The sequence below is a fragment of the Nicotiana tabacum genome, chromosome 24, assembly GCF_000715075.1.
Source record: "Nicotiana tabacum cultivar K326 chromosome 24, ASM71507v2, whole genome shotgun sequence".
Lineage (NCBI taxonomy): Eukaryota > Viridiplantae > Streptophyta > Magnoliopsida > Solanales > Solanaceae > Nicotiana > Nicotiana tabacum.
In genome coordinates this window covers 53,564,974-53,586,395 of record NC_134103.1, presented here as the reverse complement: position 1 = coordinate 53,586,395, position 21,422 = coordinate 53,564,974, and the positions used below count along the sequence as shown (strand labels likewise).

The 21,422-nt window shown below is 40.4% G+C and overlaps 2 protein-coding genes across 3 annotated transcripts; both read right to left on the bottom strand.

Annotated features, from left to right (window-relative positions):
- Positions 1-1,850: 1,850 nt before the first annotated feature.
- LOC142178148 (uncharacterized) lies at positions 1,851-3,973 on the bottom strand. The gene is made up of 4 exons (XM_075247477.1): positions 3,350-3,973; positions 3,097-3,274; positions 2,618-2,772; positions 1,851-2,324 (listed from the first exon to the last, which is right to left on the bottom strand). Exons 1-4 carry the CDS (start codon positions 3,971-3,973, stop codon positions 1,851-1,853), a joined length of 1,431 nt encoding a protein of 476 aa, XP_075103578.1.
- Positions 3,974-7,584: 3,611 nt separating this feature from the next.
- On the bottom strand, positions 7,585-9,939 carry LOC107800543 (protein IQ-DOMAIN 18). Of its 2 annotated transcripts, none has more exons than XM_016623735.2 (5): positions 9,728-9,939; positions 9,209-9,532; positions 8,759-8,986; positions 8,495-8,632; positions 7,585-8,409 (listed from the first exon to the last, which is right to left on the bottom strand). In XM_016623735.2, the coding sequence occupies exons 1-5, from the start codon at positions 9,857-9,859 to the stop codon at positions 7,783-7,785; spliced, it is 1,449 nt and encodes a 482-aa protein (XP_016479221.1). In that variant the 5' UTR covers positions 9,860-9,939; the 3' UTR covers positions 7,585-7,782. The 2 variants fall into 2 exon arrangements, with proteins under 2 accessions (XP_016479221.1, XP_075104501.1); XM_075248400.1 differs by having other exon boundaries at positions 9,209-9,529.
- Positions 9,940-21,422: the final 11,483 nt, after the last annotated feature.

Here is a 21,422-nt window from a genome sequence, read left to right as displayed (position 1 = left end):
ACATTGCCCTGAAAACTATCACATTGCCTTGCAACTTGCTCTAAATGGTCTATACATCCTTAGGAAAGGCCCTGAGTCGCGAACCTTTGGGAGAATGATAGAAGTAGTATACATATTTATCTATGACACCTTAAACTGCTTAACCTAGCACCTCTAACCTTAAAATTGTAAATGGAATTAACTAATTGTCAACATACAGTCAATCATTTACACTTCGCAACTTCTGCTAGACTGTATCTTGATAGTGACCCTCATCAAGTGTTCTGTGTTTACTATGATCAACCTCAAGGCCTTAATATTATTAGAAGATTAGGAGCCTACTTTCAGTGACCTATCTTTGTATTTAGTGTTTTGATAAAATATTTTGATTGGTTCTGAGAGCTCACAATAGTTGTTATGTTCTACATGACTGTTTATCCCAAGTTATTGAACTGCTATATGTTTGAACCTAAGCCTTTTGTACTTACCACTTTTATGTGAAATTACTAAGTTGACACTTTATTTGTGTCTAAACCCTTTAGGAAGAGTAAGAGTGGATGGCTAAGGGCATATTGGGTGGATTTGGTGTGTGGTTAAGGTACCCCTCCCTGACATAAGTACTGCTCGGGGTCCATAAGACCCTCGTGAACTCTGAAGTGTCAGGGTTTCACAAAGGGGGATTTTATCCATAAATAAAGGTTTACACTAAGCCTTTGTTCATTAACTTATACTAATCCTCATAGGATTTACACAAATAAGAACTGACTTTATTGTATTCCTCAGCTCTTTTATTACTACTTATCATGATTTTATTCCACCTCATATTGATACATACTAATTACCCTTTGTTCTTTTTTGTATGCATGTTCAAATTGGGCATGCTGAGTTCATTTGGAACTCAGGCCCAACTTCCAGACTTGGGCTGCTTTTTCCCGCGTATTGGAGTCTGCCGATGTTGTTCTAAATCTCGCTGGGGCTGGTTTTCTTACCATCCCAACTATTAAAGAGTCCAGCTCTCTTTTACTTTATTCTAAATGATAATTGTTTTTGTTTGCCATTATGTATATCTTTGAAAACCTAACTTTGTTATTGGAATACTTTTGATAACTTGATTGTTTAGGAACGTAGGCAAATCAAGACTTGTAGGTAAAGAGTAAACTAGATTAAATAGTTCATCTACCTTAATCACTTCAATGTTTTGAGCATTTATAATTTAACACTAAACCTATCTATAAACAAGCAACCCTTATTTATACTTACTGCTAACTAATTTCAATGGTTTTGAGTTTGGACAGATTCGAAAAAAACCCTCTTCAAAAAATTATCAAACAAGTTGCACATGATGCAAGAACTATTTTCAGTAAGCAATCATACAACTTTGCTCGCAAGAAAAAAACATCGATGAGTTTTAAAATACAAGGCTTAGCTAAAACAGACTTTGAAAACCAATGTATATCCAATTTTCAACTCAAGGCTCATTTTTAAGGTAACCTCTAAGATATAAAGACTTATAAATAACGCCATTCTTTATAAGAGAAATACGCAATCTTTTTCAAGACAAGGAGCCTTCAAATAAGACCCAAATAATTTGTCACGATCCAAAATCCACAAGTTGTGATGACACATAACCCAACCCGCTAGGTAAGCCAACAGCCACATGATATCAATGAAAATGAAACAACATGGTCTAATAACTCAACAGCAGAAGAATACCATAAAAATATCTGAGAATAAAGTCTAAATGCTACTAGAACCAACCCTAATATCTGGTGTCTCGGGACAAAAATTGGTCGAAGGAAAAAAGAGTGCAGCACATACTTTCAGTTTGGCACGAATCATCAACAATGATACCTTTTGAGGTGAGTCACGTTTCAATTTCTAGGTAATTTGACTCCATCTTGATTTTTCAATTCAAACGAACCTTTACCGATGACAACTGAAACCCGATAAGGCCCTTCCCATATTTGTCCCAACTTCCCGTTGTTAACTTCCTGAGTGCTTCGAGTTACTTTCCTATGAACCAAATCTCCAACTTTGAAATAACGAACATTCGCCCTGCGATTGTAATACCTTTCCATCCTTTGCATTTGGGCTACCATCGTTACGTATGCCAGGTCCCATTGTTCTTCAAGCAAATCTAGCTTCACCAGGAATGCTTCATTGTTTGCTTCTTCATTCGCCCGAGAAAACCTCAAAGTTGGTTCCCCTACTTCTACCGGTATCAGAGCCTCCAAGCCGTATACGAGAGAAAAAGGTATTTCTCCCGTGCTTGACTTCGTCGTGGTCCAGTATGCACACAACACCCCTGGTAGCTCATATGGCCACTTGCCCTTAGCATCTTCTAACTTATTTTTAAGATTTTGAATAATTATCTTGTTGGTCGACTCCGCCTACCCGTTAGCACTTGGGTGGTACGGTAAGGAGGTAATTTGTTTGATATTTAACCCTTCCAAGAACTTTGTGACTTTTGAACCTACAAACTACGGCCCATTGTCACAAGTAATCTCCTTCGATGTTCTGAATCGGCATATTATGTGGTCCCTTATGAGTCGACCACTTAGCGCCCTCCGATCTTTTGGTAAGGACCTGCTTCAACCAATTTAGTGAAGTAATTAGTTAAAACTAAAAGGAATCTCACCTTCCCGGGTCCTGGTGGTAAAGGACCAACTATGTCCATTCCCCATTTCATGAATCGCCATGGCGACACTACCGAATGCAAAGTACCGCTGGTTGATGCACCAACTATGCATGACGCTGACATTTGTTGCACTTTTGTACGAATGCCTTTGCGTCCTGTTCCATTCAGGGCCAATAATGTCTAGCCCTGACCAACGTGAGAACTAACGAGTCTGCATCGGAATGGTTTCTGTAGGCTACTTCGTGAACTTAGGACTTATCTCATCACATAGTCCGCCTCTGATGCCTTTAGACATCAAGCGAGCGGTCCTTAGAATGATCTCCTATATAACTGCCTATAAACGAGGCAGTAGCGAGCTACTTTGGTACACAGCGCCCGATACGCCTTTGGTTCTTCGGGTAATTTACTATGTCTGAGATATTCAATGAACTCGTTCCTCCAGTCCCAAATTAAGTTTGTTGAATTTACTTCACAATAACCGTCAACATCTAACACCAAATGCAGCAATTGGACAACCGTACCAGAATCTGATCCTTTCATCTCTGTGGACGACCCTAAATTAGCCAATGCATCTGCTTCCACATTTTTTTTCGTCGGAATGTGGACGATTGACCATTCTCTGAATTGTGCAAGTAATGCTTGAAGCTTATTCAAGTACTATTGCATATGCTCGTCCTTTGCCTCAAAAATCTCATATACTAGGTTGACCACCAGCTGGGAGTCACATTTTACCTCAGAACCTAGTCCACGATCTAGTTCAAGTCCTATAACCAAAGCCTCATACTCGTCTTCATTGTTTGTTAATGGTACAGTTCTGATGGCATGTCTTAGGATCTCTCCCGAGGGCATGATTAAAACTACCCCGAGATCAGACCCTTTTACGTTGGAGGCTCCATCCGTAAACAAGGTCCAAACTCCCGATGTTGTTCCCGATACCAGCACTGCTTCCTTTGCGGCCAAAGGCATTAATCCCAGACTGAAGTCGGCCATGAAGTCGGCAAAAACTTGTGACTTGATTGCAATCCTGGGCTTGTACTCAATGTCGAATTTGCTAACCTTGACTGTCCATTTAGCCAAATGGCCTGACAACTCGGGCTTATAAAGGACATTCCTTAAGGGAAAGGTTGTCACAACGGATATTGGGTAGCATTGAAAGTAAGGCCTAAGCTTTTGAGAAGCAACTACGAGAGCTAAGGCCAGCTTTTCGAGGTGCGGATAACTAGTCTCCGCTCCTAATAAAACTTTACTAATGTAATAAATAGGAAATTGCATACCTTCTTCTTCTTGAACCAAAACGACATTTTTCGCTACCTTCGAGACTGCTTGATAAATTAGCAGTTGCTGCCTTCCTCCCATTTTGACAATAACTGAGGGCTAGACATGTACCTTTTTAGGGTCATTCAAATCCTGTTGGCATTCCAGAGTCAATACAAAGTCGTTCCACTTTTTCAGAAGTGAAAAGAAGTGGTGGCATTTTTCCGAGGATCTTAAGATGAATCTGCTGAGAGCCGCCAACCTGCCAGTCAGCCTCTGTACTTCCTTCACACTTGTAAACTGGTCCGGGATGTCCTCGATGGCTTTGATTTTGTCAGGATTTACCTCAATCGCTCTTTGCGAGACCAGGAACCCCAATAATTTACCGAAACTAATCCTGAAGGCACATTTCTCCAGGTCGAGTTTCATGTTATGGTTCCGCAAGATGTCGAAAGTATCTTCGAGATGTTTCAGATTATCTCCTGCATTTAAATATTTAACTAACATATCGTCAATATACACTTCCATCGTTTTGCCTATATGTTTATCAAACATCTTATTAACGAGCCTCTAATAAGTGGCTCTGGCGTTCTTAAGCCCAAAAGGCATCACATTATAGCAATATGTGCCAAAGTTTGTTATGAAGGAAGTTTTTTCATGATCCTCTGGGTTCATCTTGATCTGATTGTACCTAGAGTAAGCATCGAGTAAACTCATTAGCTCGTGCCCTGCCGTAGCATCAATCATTTGATCAATGTTCGGAAACGAGAATGAGTCTTTGGGGCACGCCTTATTTAAATCCTTATAGTCCACACACATCCTAAATTTTTTATTCTTTTTAGGTAATACGGCTACGTTGGCTAACTATTATGGCTACTTTACCTCTCGAATTGAACCGATGTTAAATAGTCGGGTTATCTCTTCCTTAACAAACTTGTTCCTGACCTCTACTATCAGGCGTTTCGTTTGCCTTACCAGTGGGAAGTTTGGATCTAGACTTAACTTGTGGACCGCTATCTCCAATGGATACCTGTCATATCTGAGTGTGACCACGCAAAGAAGTCAATGTTAGCTTTAAGAAAATTCATAAACTCTAACCTGAGCTCGAGATTTAACCTTGTTCCCAAATGAAACTTTCTTTCCAAAAACTCCTCGAACAAATACACTTGCTCGAGCTCTTCCATTGTCGACTTGGTCACATTCATCTCCTCTGGTACCTGAAAAGACCTCAGAACCTAGTAGGATTTCGATGACTCCTCGCCTTTATCATCTTCATTCGGAAAGGAAGAAGGCATTGGTTCTTGTAATTACTATTTGTTGGATTCTTTTCCATTGCTGCTGGAAACGGTCACTTCATTCATCTCCGTTGCCACCGATTGGTCCCCTCTTATCTGCTTGATCCCTTCTGGCATCAGAAATTTCAGCAATTGATGATAGGTGGAGGTCAAAGCCTTCATCTCGTGTATCCATAGCCTTCCGAGGATCCGTGAAGGTGATATCATTTCCCGAGATTTCCCGAACCCTCTTGCTATGAGTCACTGATATTTTTGTCATTTTTGCTGCCAAAAATGTAACACTATTGACCTCGCTCCCTCCGAAGATCATGCTGATTATCATCCCTGGTGACCCTGCTGCTGTCTTTGAGGGCTCCGCATTGTCCCGGCTCTGACCATAATTGATTTTGGCTCGGTCACATAAAAACTCTCTAAGATGGCCATTCTTTAACAGCGTCGCCACCTCCTCGCGAAGATGTCGATAGTCCCCAGTTCTATGGTCGTGAGTCCCATGGAATTCACACCATATACTGGGATCCCTCTGGCTAGGATCCGATCGGATTGGTTTTGGAAACCGTGCTTCTTAAATATTTCTCATTGCCAACACCAATTCTACCAGGCTAATGTTAAAGTTGTAATCTGATAATCAGGGGTACGTGGGGTCTCGGGCCGCCGGTAGCAACATCTTTTCTTTCTAGAACCGGATTATGAATTCCCGCAACAGGTCGGATTCTCCTTGCAAAATTCTAAATATGTCCGCCTTTCTTTCCTGAACCTTTCTTGCTCCAGCGTGGGCCTTAATGAACGAATCTGGAAGCATCTCAAAAGAATTAATTGAATGCTCAGGTAAGAGGGAGTACCATGCTAGGGCCCCTTTCGTGAGGGTTTTGCCGACCTTCCTCAACAGAACCGACTCAATCTCATGTTGAGCCAAATCGTTTCCTTTCACTGTCATAGTATAGGTTGTGATGTGCTCCTGCGGATCAAAAGTCCCATCATACTTTGGTATGTCCGGCATCATAAATATCTTTGGAATTAACTCTAGTGCCGCACTTGGCTTAAACGACAACTGCGTGTATTTTTTGGATTCTGGACCCTTTAATACCGGCGGTGCACTGGGAATCTGATCCATCCGAGCATGAAACTCCTTCGCATTCTGATTCATTCGTTCATTCATCTCTCACATGAATCTCCCAAGCTCGGTTTTAACAAGATCACTCAAATTATTATTCCCATATCCGCTACCGGTACCTTCGGCTCTGTCGAAACCGACCTCATCTCTTGGAGTGATGTTATATGTCGCATCATCAGGGATTGGGCCCCGCACATGCCGAGGATTTTTCTTTCACGAACAGGGGTTGTTTCATCCCCTTCGTTGAGGGTCTCGCTGATGGAATCATCACATTGGGATACTTCTTCCCATTCACCGTGTGCTGCAACATTGTGTGCGTTCTTGACATCATTAGTTGCCATAGTTAATTTTTACAAAGGAAAGAATCAAAACTTTGTTAGTAACTAACGAATGGATCAAAGCAATTATGCAACTGTCTATGCTCCACGGTAGGGGCCAAGTTGTTTACCCGTAAAACGGTACAGTAATTGAATTTATAGCGAGTTTTATAGACAAGCGAATCGATTTGATCTAAAAATAATAAAGAAATGACAATAAAAATAAGATTGATGGCTTAAATTAGAGGAAATAACAAACCTGACTCCAAACTTGGTATTTTCGAAAGCAGAAGTGAAAGCACTTATAAAGTAATGATAAAGCTATTAGATTGAGCGTAAAATAGTAAAGTACATCTTTGTGTGCCGAATGTTTCATGTCCTACAATGGTTGTTAATCATCCTATTTATAGTTCTATTGAGGGAGACAAGATCCCCAAATCAAGCTCCTCTTGAATGAGAATAAAAGCGTAATTGATGGGTGCATAACGGCTGGCTTTGAATGCACATATTCTCTATAACGACTGTTCATTAAGTGTTATCCGATGTCAAACCTTTGAATCTCTATTATTGGCTACGCTTCCTTCGCGGTCCATCCTGCACCGGTTACATACTTCGCATCGGGTGCTAGTTATCTTTTGACTCATCTTTTGCCTGTTTTTGATTCCACGTATTATTTATCATTCGACCACCTGTTATCGATCAATCTTATTCCATACAGTCTTATAAAAAATAGACAGGTTGAAGTGACCAACAAGCCATTTCGCCAAGGAACTATTGCATCAATATATCAAATTGAAGTAGAGAAAAAAATAGCAATGAGCGAATAGACAACAACAGATCCACTAGTAATATCAGTAATCGATTTAGATCATTTAGGGCATAGATATATGTGTACAAAAGTCTCCAATCCTTGTGTTTAGAAGCAGGTTAATCTAATTTACCTATCATTCAGTTCCATAACTTATGTTGACCATCTTTTTACATGACAAGTAGAAGATGGAAATTCTTAAAACATTATACACTAGATTAGGTAGTGATAGTTACATGTAATAGTGGAGGCGCGGGCAAACAAGCCGGACACCACCGTTATTTTGAAAATGAAAAGATTTAGAGAAGATGGGAATTCTCATAATGGAGGGTGCCTGCAGTTAGAATGCCTATTGGACTAATGATCGATGCCAAATGGTTCTATAGGTACACTCTTCCATCTAGGGCGCTCACAAATCTATGATCTAAAGGTTGGTCACTATTAACAATCTCATTTGATGTTCCCTGAACAGGGAAAGATAGGCGTTTTTTTGCTGCACTAGTTTTTTCTCTCTCTGGAGTTAAAGGCATCCGCCTTGGAGCACTCTGTGACCGTTCTCTGGCCTTGGCTGATGCAGTAGCTGCCATGTAATTTGGCTCATTCGCTCTATGGGAGAAAAGAGTCATCCGGTGGCTCCTCTCTTCCCTTCTGCAGCGGGGGCTCGCTGAATGAACTTGGATATTTTTCATCTTAGATGTTGGTGTGATGGATGAATGTATCGGTAAATTTTGTTGTACTCTACGGAGAGGAGCGGGGACCGCATATGAACACAACTTCTGTTGTTGGTCCTGATAAAACTGATTTTGCAATCTCCAAAAATCAGAATCTGAGTCAGAATAAGAGCAAGTTGTGTCAACTTCAATATTCTTCATGCGGTCCCTTGGCTGATCACATGAAGCTCTGCTGAGAGTTCTGCAATTTCTCACGTCTGTCTTGTGGAAAACTCTCATATCCTCGTCAAGCTCTTTGTTGCTACTTGTGTCTTCATCTTTATTCGCTGTCCACATCTGTTAGTTTTCAAACTGTTAGTATTGGAGGAAAGATGAGAAGTTGGATTACATAGAAAAGACGATCAGTAGAAAAGATTAATACCTTCTGAGAGAAGGCAAAAGCCAGAGTATTTTCGCGCTGTTTAGCAGCTTCCTTTTCTTTCTGCAACAAAGCTTCAACTTTCTCTATAGCATGTGAATGATCGTATCTGTCGTCCACAGTGCTAACTTGATTTTTAGACTGCATTCCCATATACAAAATTAATATACTCCTTGTGTCGTTTCAGTTTTATCTCATGTACCAGAAGGGACTATATACTAATTTATTTATATATAGAAAATGTAGAAACAAACTTAAGACACTCACAGTGTCACTGAGATGAAGCTCCAGAATGCTTTTTGCCTCTCTGAAAGTGGAACCACAACTAATTCCTTCACAGGATAACCTTCTACGTTGATCACACACCTGAGTTTGCACTCGAACAAGAGATTGTATGCACTGGAGAGTCATTTTTGCTCGCTTTCGGACATTGTGTCCTCTTATTAAAGCTTGCAACTTTACCAATCCCTTGAGAGCTCGAAGTGCTTTCCTTGCCTAAAAGCCACAGTAGCCATTTATATAATCAGGACACTTGCAAAGTAATTCGTAATATAGCCAGCTACCACAGGCTAAATTCACTGATTAGTAAATAATTTTACACTATTAGTCCATATAACTTAATCAAATAATAACTATAAGTAAGGGAAGTAATTACTTAAAAAAGTACACCGATAATGTTCAGAAAGAGTCCATATGTATAGAGAGTTTTATACATACCAAGTACCCTCTGAATGCTGTCTGAATGTTAAGAATGGCACGCTGTTCTCTAACTAAAAGTGTTGGTCTTGTGAGCCGAATTATGTCCACAGCCGCTTGTGCTGCTGCCTCAGCAGCCGCTGTAGTAGCCACGGCTATTGCAATTGCTCGTCTTTGCTTCAAATCAGCATTCTCTGGCAATGAATTTCCTGTACTTATGCTCGAAGAGGTGTTGGCAGTGTTGGTCGAAGAGGTATTGGCAGTGTTTTCTTCTTGATTTTGATGAATTGTTGTTTCATGAAGCGTAGGCTTCGGTCGGAAGATCCATCGCCGTTTTCCCCTCTTCTGCAAACAAAAAATTAGTAAATAAGTTCAAAATAACTATATAATCTTATGATATAATTCTAGCATAAGGCGATGAGTTTAATTGAACTCGAAAAACATGTTTTAAATTCGTCTCCCCATCTTATTGCATGCTTCACATAGTAACATGGAAAAGTGCCGTACGTGCTTATGAAACTGTTAATCTAAACTTGTTACCTTTTCTTCTTCTTCCTCTTGCTCAGCCTCTTCTCTTCTTCTACTGCTTCTCATATCATTATCTTTGACAGGGGATCTAAAAGCCTTCTTCATTAAGCCTAACCACGAACTCCCTCCACTACTCTTCCCCATGAAACGTTTTGTTAATTAGGAGAGTTTCACCTTGTGTTATAATTGCTACTAACTAATTGGCTCTCTGTCCCTTGTGTGGCTTAAACTTCTTTATGGAAGCTATTTATCTACTTGCTACTTCCTCCGTTTCAATTTATGTGAACATGTTTGACCGATCACGGAGTTTAAGAAAAAATAAAAACTTTTAGAATTTGTGGTCCTAAACAAGTCAAAAAGGAGCCAGAGTATTTGTGTGGTTATAAAAGCTTCTCATTAAGGGTAGAATTATACGGTTAAGCAAAATTGTTTCCAAATTTATAAAGGGGTCATTCTTTTTGGAACGGACCAAAAAAAAATATGTTCACTGTTGCGACCAAACACACTCACGCAAGTATACGTGATCGTCAAGTAATATAGTAGTGAGTAGAGTATCGTTCCCACGAAAACTTATGATTAACTTTTGACTAACTCAAACTCAAATAACTTATCGATCCAAGCGATTTCTCACAAAATAGCTAATTTTTTAATTTACTACCTAAAAACTATCAAGTAGTGAAATACTAAAGATCAACCACAACACATAAATGATTTCAAATAACAATCAATAGGAGATAATATTCAGGGTCACGGGTTATCTAACAATCATGTTGCATTCTTAGCTTAAAATAACTAATTGATTTATCTGGATTGTTGATTGACATGATTGATATTACTCATAAGAATCTGTCGAGTTCTTACTCGCCTATTCAAGCTAACTTAATGCCTATATGTCTATGGAATTAAGATTAACAAGAATGCATTTACACTTCCTGTATTTCAACCGAGCAAGACAGTTAGGTATATTTCTATTCTAATTGCGAATCCGTTCTCCGATGTCCGGGTTCAAGAACTTGCTATATTTAATTCTATATGCAATCTAGAATTCTCACTTTCGAGTTCAACTCTAGATTCGTAGATAGTAATTCAGTGTTAGCTACTCAGCAAATTAATTAAAAACTGAATTAAATAAACAACCCAATATGATAAAATCAACTTTGTCAAATTAAACTTCAAACATCAACATTCATGTATCGCCCATGACCCTAGAATAATAGGGTTCTTAGCCACTCATGTTCATGCAATCATCAAATAATTCACAAGAGTGCATAAGAATCAATAAAAGAAGGAAAAATAAGAACTCAAGATGAATTCCGTGGTTCCCCAGCTTTGTCGTGGCTTTTTCCCCCTTCCCAATATGTTAGATGACCTAAAAGAGGCATTTTTGGCTTATATATTGCGTACAAAAGTCGTGGGCCAAAGTTCTCCTATTCCTAATCCGACTCAGCTTCAGGGATTGATGCTGGGGTGGATGCGTCGCATCCACCTCGTCCTCCACTTCTCAGCTTCGCATGCTAGGGTTGATGCTTCGCATCCACCCTTTGTTCCTCCATCTCAGCTTTGCCCAGGTGCGGATGCTAAGGCGGATGCTATGGGCCGACTTCACTGCTAAGGGTGCACGAAATCTGATTTTTTTCTAGATTGGATGCGACGCATCCAACCCCTCTTCCTCTAGCTAGAGCACCTTTTCTTCATATTTTTGCACTCCAAACACCTTAAATCATCACACACAACTCAATTAGTCATAAAATCAATAATTAAACCATGTTGGGCATTTTAAAGATCAAATAGCATCAAAAAACGATTAAAACATAAATAAAGTAACATCAATACATATCGAAATATGCCCAACATCATTCACATAAACTCGAATGGAGGAATTATTTGATGGGACATGCTTCTTCAATCTATTAAAAAAATAAAAACAATTGACGGTAAAAGAAGGAAAATGAAAAATACTTGAACACGGAAAAATGCTTGAGGTTGAGGCATGTAAAATACACTCTCAAAAGATTAATTACCTGACTCTAGGAATAGCTAACAAGAGTCATCAAAAAGTGAATGTTGTGATTTTCATATGATTTTATTTTCTCATTCATTTGGAAATGCCCACGACGTTCTTATTTCAAATAGTTGAACCTTTTCAAAACAAATAGTCTTCGGTGTTTAAAATAATCTCTTTTAAAATTAGAAGAGACTTTCACTTCGTGCTACTCATAATAACTAATTTTATAGTCACCCAAATAATATTTCACTTTAAGATTACGAGTTTCAAAAGGCATATACACATACAAATATTATGACATATTTATGATCATAAATTTATTAAAAATCTTTATTTCTTTTTAAACTTTCGTACTTAATCAAACATGTTCACTTAAAATGAAATAAAAGGGAGTATATCTCTTTGATTAATAGCTACTTTCATATTACAAAACTCTCTTCACACATTCTGACATTCATCCATTTAAGCCTGACATATTGGAACAGGAACACTTAAAAGGGAGGTAGCTCATGTTGTGGCATGCCAAACACATAAAGTTGCATGTGTCAGATAGTTGGATACAGACATCAAGATTGTGTTTTATCGAGAGAGCTGAAAGCTGCACAAAGTAATAATAATAGTCTCTCCATTTCAATTTTAATTTAGATGAACCAGTTTGATTGGGTAAGAAATTTAAAAAAGAAAGAAAATTTTTGAATTTGTGGTTTAAAATAAATTACATATATTTTGTATAGTTATAAATCATTGAATAAAGATAAATTATTTTCAAATAGAAAAATTAACCATTCTTTTTAGCACAGACTAAAAAAAATAAGTTCATATAAATTGAAACGGGGAGTAATATGAAAGTTTTAGTGTTGGCTTTTACTACCTACTTTTCTTTTGTCTTATTCTGTATAAAAAACAACTGAATATATTATTCTCTTTGGCTTCGCGTGTTATGAGCTGATGTTACCGTGAGCGAAACCAGAATTTGTACAATAGTTATGTAAGTGATGTTTCCTCAAAAAGAGACATCTATGTTTTCCTTGAGGGAATATACTACAGAAGAGATGATTGAGCTCCTTTGGTTCACGACTTGAAGAAAACTTTCCTTTAATAGGATGAAGAAAAGTATAAATGCAAAAAAATAAAAAAAAGGTCCAATGCATCGGCTAAGGGGAAGATTAATTAAGTAGCTTTTAGAAAATTGTAATTTTACTTTTTCTTTTTATTAGTAGTCTCGTTTTGAGGTACTTGTATAGTATTGCTTCAACCGAAATTAGGAGTTAGGACGGTGGTCAAGATTCTCAGTTCTTAGATACAGAATCTTTTTTCTCTTTGTATTTGGCGCTGCCTAAGAGGTACATAAGTAGGTAGAGATTCATCTTAAGTACAGAGATTAAGTTAGAGAAAATAAGAAGCAATGGCCAAAGAGTATTTGATCACTCATATAGGCAATGTAACTATTTTATCAATATAATTTAATTTGTTATAACAAGTTATGTTTTAATATTATAAATAATTAGTTCTACCTATTTGGATTAAAGTGGAAGATGTAATTGTTTCTTTGTAACGGCTATTTAGAATCGGCCACCATTTCTGAAGCCTTTCTGGCACATGGAGGATGTCAGTACTGCAAACTAGATAAGGCAGAAAGCCAAGTGTCCCCTTCCATAATCCATAAAAGCTAAAGAATGCAAGGCCACAGAGTTCATAGGAGTACAATGCAAAGTAAAAGCTGTAGCAAAAAGACAAAAGGTTACATAAGCTTTAGTTAGTGGGCAAAAGTAAAAGATAAAAGATAAAAGCATATAGCTAGTGGAAATTGTTGACCTATTTGAGCTTGTTAATATTAAAAAATTGCGTCATCTTTCATGTTAATGACTAATATGGTGAGACTAATATTCATAATTTTGGTGAAACTATTGAAGGCAACTTACTCTACTTGCATACTAATGGTATGCAAGTAGATTAAGTTGTGCCGGACCTCACAGCGGCACAAGTTTAGTGCTCTCTTGTGGGATTATGATAGAAACAAGGTTCAACTGAACGCAAAAAGTGACGATGAGATTATTGGCAAAAAGAATAAATCGCGGAAGTGGAAATGAATTCGATAATTTCATTTTTTGTTATGTTCTATTATTTTGTCACTATAGCACGGTATTAGCACAGATCTTGCAATCATCACGTGCGGATGCACCTGGATCTACACACGAAGTGCAGAGTGTAGTATGAGTACAACCGACCCCATGTACTCAATAAGTAACAAAACTAACCATGGGCTGAAAGCAGTGACGAACTCAGAAAAAGATAGTTAGAATCCAATATAATGATAACACAAATATAATGATCATAATAACAATAAATAAGTCAACGAAATTACCAAAATCGGCTCGTTCATATTATAGAAATTTAGACATACTTTCAAGTTCAACAATTAAAGCCCAACACTGATAGGAACATGTCAATTACAACTAGCATGAGGAATGGTACATGTCTATTCCTACATGTCAAGTATGCATGTCAAATGAATGATTTTACGGTGATATCCCCAAGTACTATCACTCTCAGTATACTCAAACTGTCTGTCTCAAATGCCCACTCATCATACACACACAATCACTAAGCACTGTACGGGTGCATGGCATTAATACCCCTTGCCAAAGCATGTGTATATATCACTATGCATGTGCTCGGTGTTGGTATATCAGACTCCTGAGGGTCGGATCCTTCCCAAGCGCTAATAAAAAGCCTATAAGGCCTGATGCGGCGTGCACCCCGATCCACAAAATAATATTAATAGTAAAGCTAATATTGCCTGCTGCGGCGTGCAGCCCGATTCTCAATAACACTCTCGACACGGCTCTAAGGCCCACCTCAGTCCTCAATATCTTAACTCAAGGGCTCACAGTCTCATACAACTCAGCCCAACAATGATAACATGCGATGTAACAATGAACAGACACTGAGATATGATGTGGAAATGAAGAACCATTAATGAGTGTAAAATTACAGTTAAAGCAAATAGCTCAAAACAACTAAAATAGCCTCATTAGGTCTCAACCGAATAAGAACGTAGCCTAAACATTATATCTAACATGAATCATAGCTCAATTACTCTAACAAGTAGTAATTACAGGGATGACACAAGACTTGATAGCAACGGTGCATGCCCACATGCCCGTCACCTAGCATGTGCATCACCCTAACACAATACGAATAACATGTTTATCAGGGATAAATACCCTCATTTCCATGTTTAGAAATTTTGACTTACCTCAAAGCGCGTCACTTAATACTCCAACAAGCCTTTCCCATGCGTATCGGGCTCCGAACGACTCGAATCTAGTCATAAACAACTTAATATCAACAAATAATGATGTAGGAAATAACCACAAACAATAAAGCTAAAGTCTTTAATCAAAATCAGAATGTCAACACAAAAACTCAACCCCGGGCTCGCACATTGGAACCTGACAAAATTCTCAAATTCTTGACACCCATTCAATTACAAGTCCAACCATACCAAAATCATCCAATTCCAACCACAAATCCACAAATCTCACTCTCCAATACATAGTCCATCATAGATTCATAAAAATTAGGTGTAATAATCAATGGGTAATCAATATCTAACAATAAAAGTGATTAATCATCACTTACCTCTTCACTTGTAGCAAAAACCCTCTCAAAAATCACCCTTAGCCGAGCTTCACAAGTCCAAAATTAGAGAAATTACTTAAACCCTCGACTCATAATTCTGTCAGTGAATCCGCACCTGCGATCACTTGACCGCATCTGCGGATCATTGAATGAATCTGCGGTTCCCTCTAAAATCTGGCCTTCTACTTTTGTGGACAAAACTCGCATCTGCGGTAAATGCATCGGACCTGCGCTCCTCCAGCTTCAGCCAAACTTCGCTCATACGGCCCTTCACTCCTAGAAGAGAGCCCCCTTCTGTGCCAACTCCTTCACATCTGCGACAATCTCCCCATCCAAGCCAGCTCTGCATCTGCACACAATGGGCTGCACTTGCGGCAAAAACTTCACAGGTGCGGTTACACCGGACGTGAAGCCATCAACATCTCCTTAAGTCCAAACATCAATCTGAATCACACCCAAGGCCCCCGGGAGCCCATCCAAACATACCAACAGGTCTCAAAATAGGATACGAACATAGTCGAAGTCTCAAATCACATAAAAAACATCGAAAACACGAATAGTACCCCAATTCAAGTCTAATGAAGCTAATGAACTTCCAACTTCTAAAACTAATAGCGAACTATATCAAATCAACTCTGAATAACCTCAAATATTGCACACTAGTACCAAATGACACAACGGACCTATTCCAACTCCCAGAACCAAAATCCGAACCTAGTATCAACAAAGTCAAGTCTCGGTCAAACCTCTCAAACTTCCAAAATTTTAACTATCCAACTTTCACCAAAAAAGCCTCAACTAACCTACGAACCTCCAAATCAATATACTAACATACGCCTAAGTCTAAAATCACCATACGATGTTATTGGAACCATCAAAACTCTATTCTGGAGTCGTCTACATAAAAGTCAAACTCCAAAAAACTCTTTCAACTTAAGCTTCCAACCTTGGAACTAAGTTTCCTAATTCACTCCGAAACCTTCCAAAAACCAATCCAACCACCCCAGAAAGTCACATAATCAAAATGAACTTAGAAGACGCGATAAATAGGGGAACGGGGCTACAATATACAAAACAGCCTGTTGGGTTATTACGTTCTCCCCCTCTTTAACAAATGTTCATCCTCAAACGGGTCTAGAATCAAACCTTGAGTCTCAAATAGGTGTGAATAACTGGTCCGCATCTCCTGCTCGGTCTCCCAAGTAGCCTTCTCGACTAGCTGGCCTCTCCACTGAACCTTTACCGAAGCTATATTCTTTGATCTCAACTTTTAAACCTGCCAATCCAAAATGGCCACCAGCTTAACATAATAAGTCAAATCCCCATCTAGCTGAACCGTGTTGAACTACAAACTATGTGACGGGTCACCATAATACCCCCGGAGCTTAGAAACATGAAACAGTTGGTGAACACCCGATTGACAAGATTACAATGCAAGCTTGTAGGCCACCTCTCCAAGATGGGAGAAACTCTGATCAAAACCTTTTCACCCACCATATATGCAATATTAGGAACCTTCCTATCAGCATAACTCTTCTGTCTGGACTGTGCCATAAAAAGCCATTCCTGAATAACCTTGACCTTCTCCATAGCATCACGGACCAAATCCGTGCCTAACAACCTAGCCTCCTAGTCTCAAACCAACCAATCAGAGAATGACATCTCCTCCCAAACAAGGCTTTATAAGGAGCCATCTGAATACTCGACTGAAAGCTTTTGTTGTAGGTGAACTCTGCTAACGGAAGGAACTGATCCCATGACCCTCTGAAATCCATAACATAGGCACGCAACATATCCTCCAAGATCTGAATCGTGTTCTCGGACTGACCGTCCATTTGAGGATGGAATGTTGTACTCAAATCAACCCGTGTGCGCAACTCTCGCTGCACTGCTCTCCAAAACTGTGATGTGAACTGTGCGCCTCATTCAGAAATGATGGAAAAGGGCATGCCTTTCAAGCGAATAATCTCTCGGATGTAAATCTGAGCCAACCTCTCTGTAGTATAGAAAGTCACCACCGGAATGAAGTGTGCGGACTTAGTCAACCGGTCTACAATAACCCAAATTGCATCATACTTCTTCAAAGTCTTTGGGAGCCCGACACCGAAACCCATGATAACACGCTCCCACTTCCACACCGGTATCTCCAATCTCTGAATCAATCTTCCCAGTTTCTGATGTTCATACTTCACCTGTTGACAATTCAAACACCGAGAGACATAAGCAACAATATCTTTCTTCATTCTCCGCCACCAATGGTGTTGTTTCAAGTCACGGTACATCTTCGTGACACCTGGGTGAATAGAATAGCGCAAGCTATGAGCCTCCTCAAGGATCAAATCTCTCAACCCATCAACATTTGGAACACAACTCTGGCCTCGAAGCCGCATAACACCATCATCACCAATCACAACCTTCTTAGCACTACCTCGCTGCACTGTATCCTTCAACACCAACAAGTGAGGATCATCAAACTGGCGAGCCTTGATACGCTCGAATAAGAATGACTGAGCCACAACACAAGTAAGAATCCGAATGGGCTTCGAAATATCCAATCTCACAAACTAATTGGCCAAGGCCTGAACATCCATGGCTAGTGGCCTCTCTACTTCCGGAAAATATGCACTGCCCATACTCTCTACCTTTCTACTCAATGCACTGGCCACCACATTGGCCTTTCCTGGATGATATAATATAGTGATATCATAGTCTTTTAGCAACTCTAACCATCTCCGCTGTCGCAAATTAAGATCCTTCTACTTGAATAGGTGCTGGAGACTCCGATGGTCAGTATAGACCTCATAATGAACAACGTGCAGATAGTGCCTCCAAATCTTCAATGCATGAACAATACTTGCCAACTCTAAGTCATGCACAGGGTAATTCTTCTCATGAAGCTTCATCTACAGAGACGCGTAAGCAATCGCCTACCTTCTTGCATCAACACTACGTGGAGCCCAATACCGTGTAAGATCCCATGTAAGATCCCGAACCCGTAGGCAATACCAATATTAGGGTGGTAGTCAATTCAGTCTTGAGATTCTGAAAGCTCTCCTCACACTCCTCAAACAACTTGAGTGGCGCACCCTTCTGAGTCAATCTAGTCAAAGGTGCAACAATGTACGAGAAACCCTCCGCAAAAGGGTGATAATAACCTGCCAAACCCAAGAAGCTCCGAATCTCTGTAGCTGAAGACGATCTAGGCCAACTCTGAACTGCCACAATTTCTTCATATCAACCTTGATCCCCTGACTAGACACCACGTGGCCCAAGAACGCCACTGAATCAAGCCAAAACTCACACTTGGAGAATTTAGTATATAACTTCTTCTTCCTCAACGTCTGGAGTACAATCCTCAGATGCTGCTCATGATCCTCCAGGCTACGTGATTACACCAGTATATCATAAATTAATATGATGACGAATGAAACAAAGTATGGCTTGAATACACTGTTCATCAAATGCATAAAGGCGGCTGGGGCATTGGTCAGCCTGAAAGACATCGCTAGGAACTCGTAGTGAGCATCATAGGTCCTTAATGCCATCTTTAGAATATTAGAATCCCGAATCTTCAACTGATGATACCCCGACCTCAAATCAAACTTCAAAAACACTCTAGCACCATGTAGCTGGTCAAATAAGCCATCAATGCGTGGTAGTGGGTACTTGTTCTCAGTTGTGACCTTGTTCAACTACCTGTAATCAATACACATCTGCATAGTACCATCCTTCTTCTTCACAAATAGAACTGGTGCACCCAAAGGCGACATACTAGGCCTAACGAATCCCTTGTCAAGTAGCTCCTGAAGGTGTTCCTTCATGTCCTTCAACTATGATGGTGCCATACTATACAGAGGAATAGAGATGGGCTGAGTGCCCTACACCAGGTCAATACCAAAATCAATGTCCATGTCAGGTGGCATGCCCGGCTGGTCTGTAGGAAACACATATGGAAAGTCTCTCACTACCGAAACTGACTCAACGGTGGGAACATCAGCACTAACATCCCTCACGAAGGCCAAATATGCCAAACATCCCTTCTCAACCATCCGTCGAGCCTTCAAATATGAAATCATTCTACTAGGAACATAATATAGAGAACCTCTCCCCTCTAACCACGGTACCTCCCGGCATCATTAACGTCAAAGTCTTAGCGAGAAAATCAAGGATGGCGTGATATGGAGATAACAATCCATGCCCAAAATATGCCAAATCAACCATGCTAAACAATAAAAGATCAATTCTCGTCTCATGACTCCTAATAGCTACCACACATGACTGATATACATGGTCCACAACAATAGAATCACCCACCGGTGTAGATACATGAACATGCATAACTAAAAAATCACAGGGCATGTCGAAATAACGAGCAAAGTACAATGATACATATGAATAAGTGGAACCAAGATCATCCCCGTGGCACACCGAAACAATATCTGTGATCACTGCATCTGAAGTAACTGCCTTGGCCTGGCAGAAAAAGCATAGCATCGAGCCTGACCACCACCTGATTGACCTTCCCCTCTAGGGCGACCTCGAACTGCCTGAGTCTCACCCCGAGCTAGCTGAGCGGGTGGTGTAGTAACTGGTGCGAAAGTCATAGCCTGACCTCTCTACTGAACGAGACCTTCCATGAGATGGGGATATACCTCCTCATATTACCCAACTCGCCAAACTCGAAGCAACCTTGATCCAAAGATGGCGGTGGGACCTGAATCGGACCCCGAGAACTAGAATAGCCAATAAAAGAACCTGGTACTAACAAACCTTGAACTAATGGATCAAGGTACGAGCTTTGAGCTAGAAGCGCACTGAAAGATGACAGACCCATACAAGTACTGTATGAACCATGACCAGCTGATGCACTATGATGAACCAAATAAGCCATCTGAGCAAGCCTATAAGGACGACCATTGTTGTGAAGTGACTGACCTCCAAATGAGGTATCACTGAAACCACCTGAAACATGGGGGATCTTGCCCTACCGCTTATCGCACTCAAGCCTGTGAACCGACTCAAAGCGCCAAGAAATCTCGACCACCTGGTGAAACCTGACATTTGTCTTGTCCTCTCGAGCCAAACTAAAGTGTAGACCATAATTGAGGCCATCAATGAACCTCTTCATTCTCTCTTTCTCTCTCTGTAGGAACAAACCACACTGCATGACGAGCTAGATATGCGAACCTCATCTCATACTGAGTCACTAACATACCCTCCTGGCATAGCTGCTCAAACTACCTACGCAACTTCTCTCGGCGAGTGTGGGGAGCAAACTTCTCTAAGAAGAGAACTGAGAACTCAAGCCACATGAGTGGTACTGCGTCGGCCGACCTGCTCAACTCATATGTCTGTATTCTTTCCCTGTCAGCTGAAATCTAGTAAATGCTACCCCACTGGTGTACAAAAGACCTACTGTTCGAAAGTTTTGATGACACCTATCGTGAAAATCCTGAGCATCCTCTGGCTTTGTCCTGCCGAACTCTGGAGGCTTAAGCCTCCCGAATTGCTCCAATCTCTTCTGCTCCTCATTACTCATAGGTGGACCAACATCGGCCCGAGCAGTAGCAACCGACTGAACCGGTAACACCCTCGGTGTCTGAAGTCCCTGAGCTAGCTACTTGGGAGTATGAGTGGTAGGAGTATGAGCCCCCCCCCCCAGCCTGTGAGGTGGCTAATGTAGCTGGAATCAAAACCGCCTGAGCTAGGCTTGCACACACAGTCATAATCTGGGCCAAGGCCTTCTGAAGGCCTGGGATCACAATGGGCAATGCTGGTGCCTGAGCTAGTCCCACCGGCTCAACAACATCTTGTATTTGCTCCTCCGCTAGAGCCTGGTGGATCCACAGGTACTGTTCGAGCTGTAGTACGAGCCATAACGTGTCCTCTACCATGGGTCCGACCTCTCGTGGCCCTAAATGGTGGTATTGGTGGCTGTCCACCTGACACGGTCGCACGTGTCCTCACCATCTGTGAGAGAATTGAAGAATAAAAGTTCAAATTCCGGAAATAACTGATCCACACGACAAGAATGCAAGAAAGTGGAGTTTCCTAACA

What these genes read in the sequence shown, in the direction of transcription:
- LOC142178148 (XM_075247477.1), bottom strand. Translation starts at nt 3,973, where the DNA reads ATGGGAGGAAGGCAGCAACTGCTAATTTATCAAGCAGTCTCGAAGGTA. An exon ending in TTTGGTGTTAGATGTTGACG is followed by an intron (nt 2,773 to 3,096) that starts GTTATTGTGAAG and finishes TGAATGGAACAG; the next exon opens with GACGCAAAGGCATTCGTACA. An exon ending in TACCACCAGGACCCGGGAAG is followed by an intron (nt 2,325 to 2,617) that starts GTGAGATTCCTT and finishes CTTAAAAATAAG; the next exon opens with TTAGAAGATGCTAAGGGCAA.
- LOC107800543 (XM_016623735.2), bottom strand. Translation starts at nt 9,859, where the DNA reads ATGGGGAAGAGTAGTGGAGGGAGTTCGTGGTTAGGCTTAATGAAGAAG. An exon ending in AAGAGGAAGAAGAAGAAAAG is followed by an intron (nt 9,533 to 9,727) that starts GTAACAAGTTTA and finishes TTTTGTTTGCAG; the next exon opens with AAGAGGGGAAAACGGCGATG. An exon ending in AGCTTCATCTCAGTGACACT is followed by an intron (nt 8,633 to 8,758) that starts GTGAGTGTCTTA and finishes ATGGGAATGCAG; the next exon opens with TCTAAAAATCAAGTTAGCAC.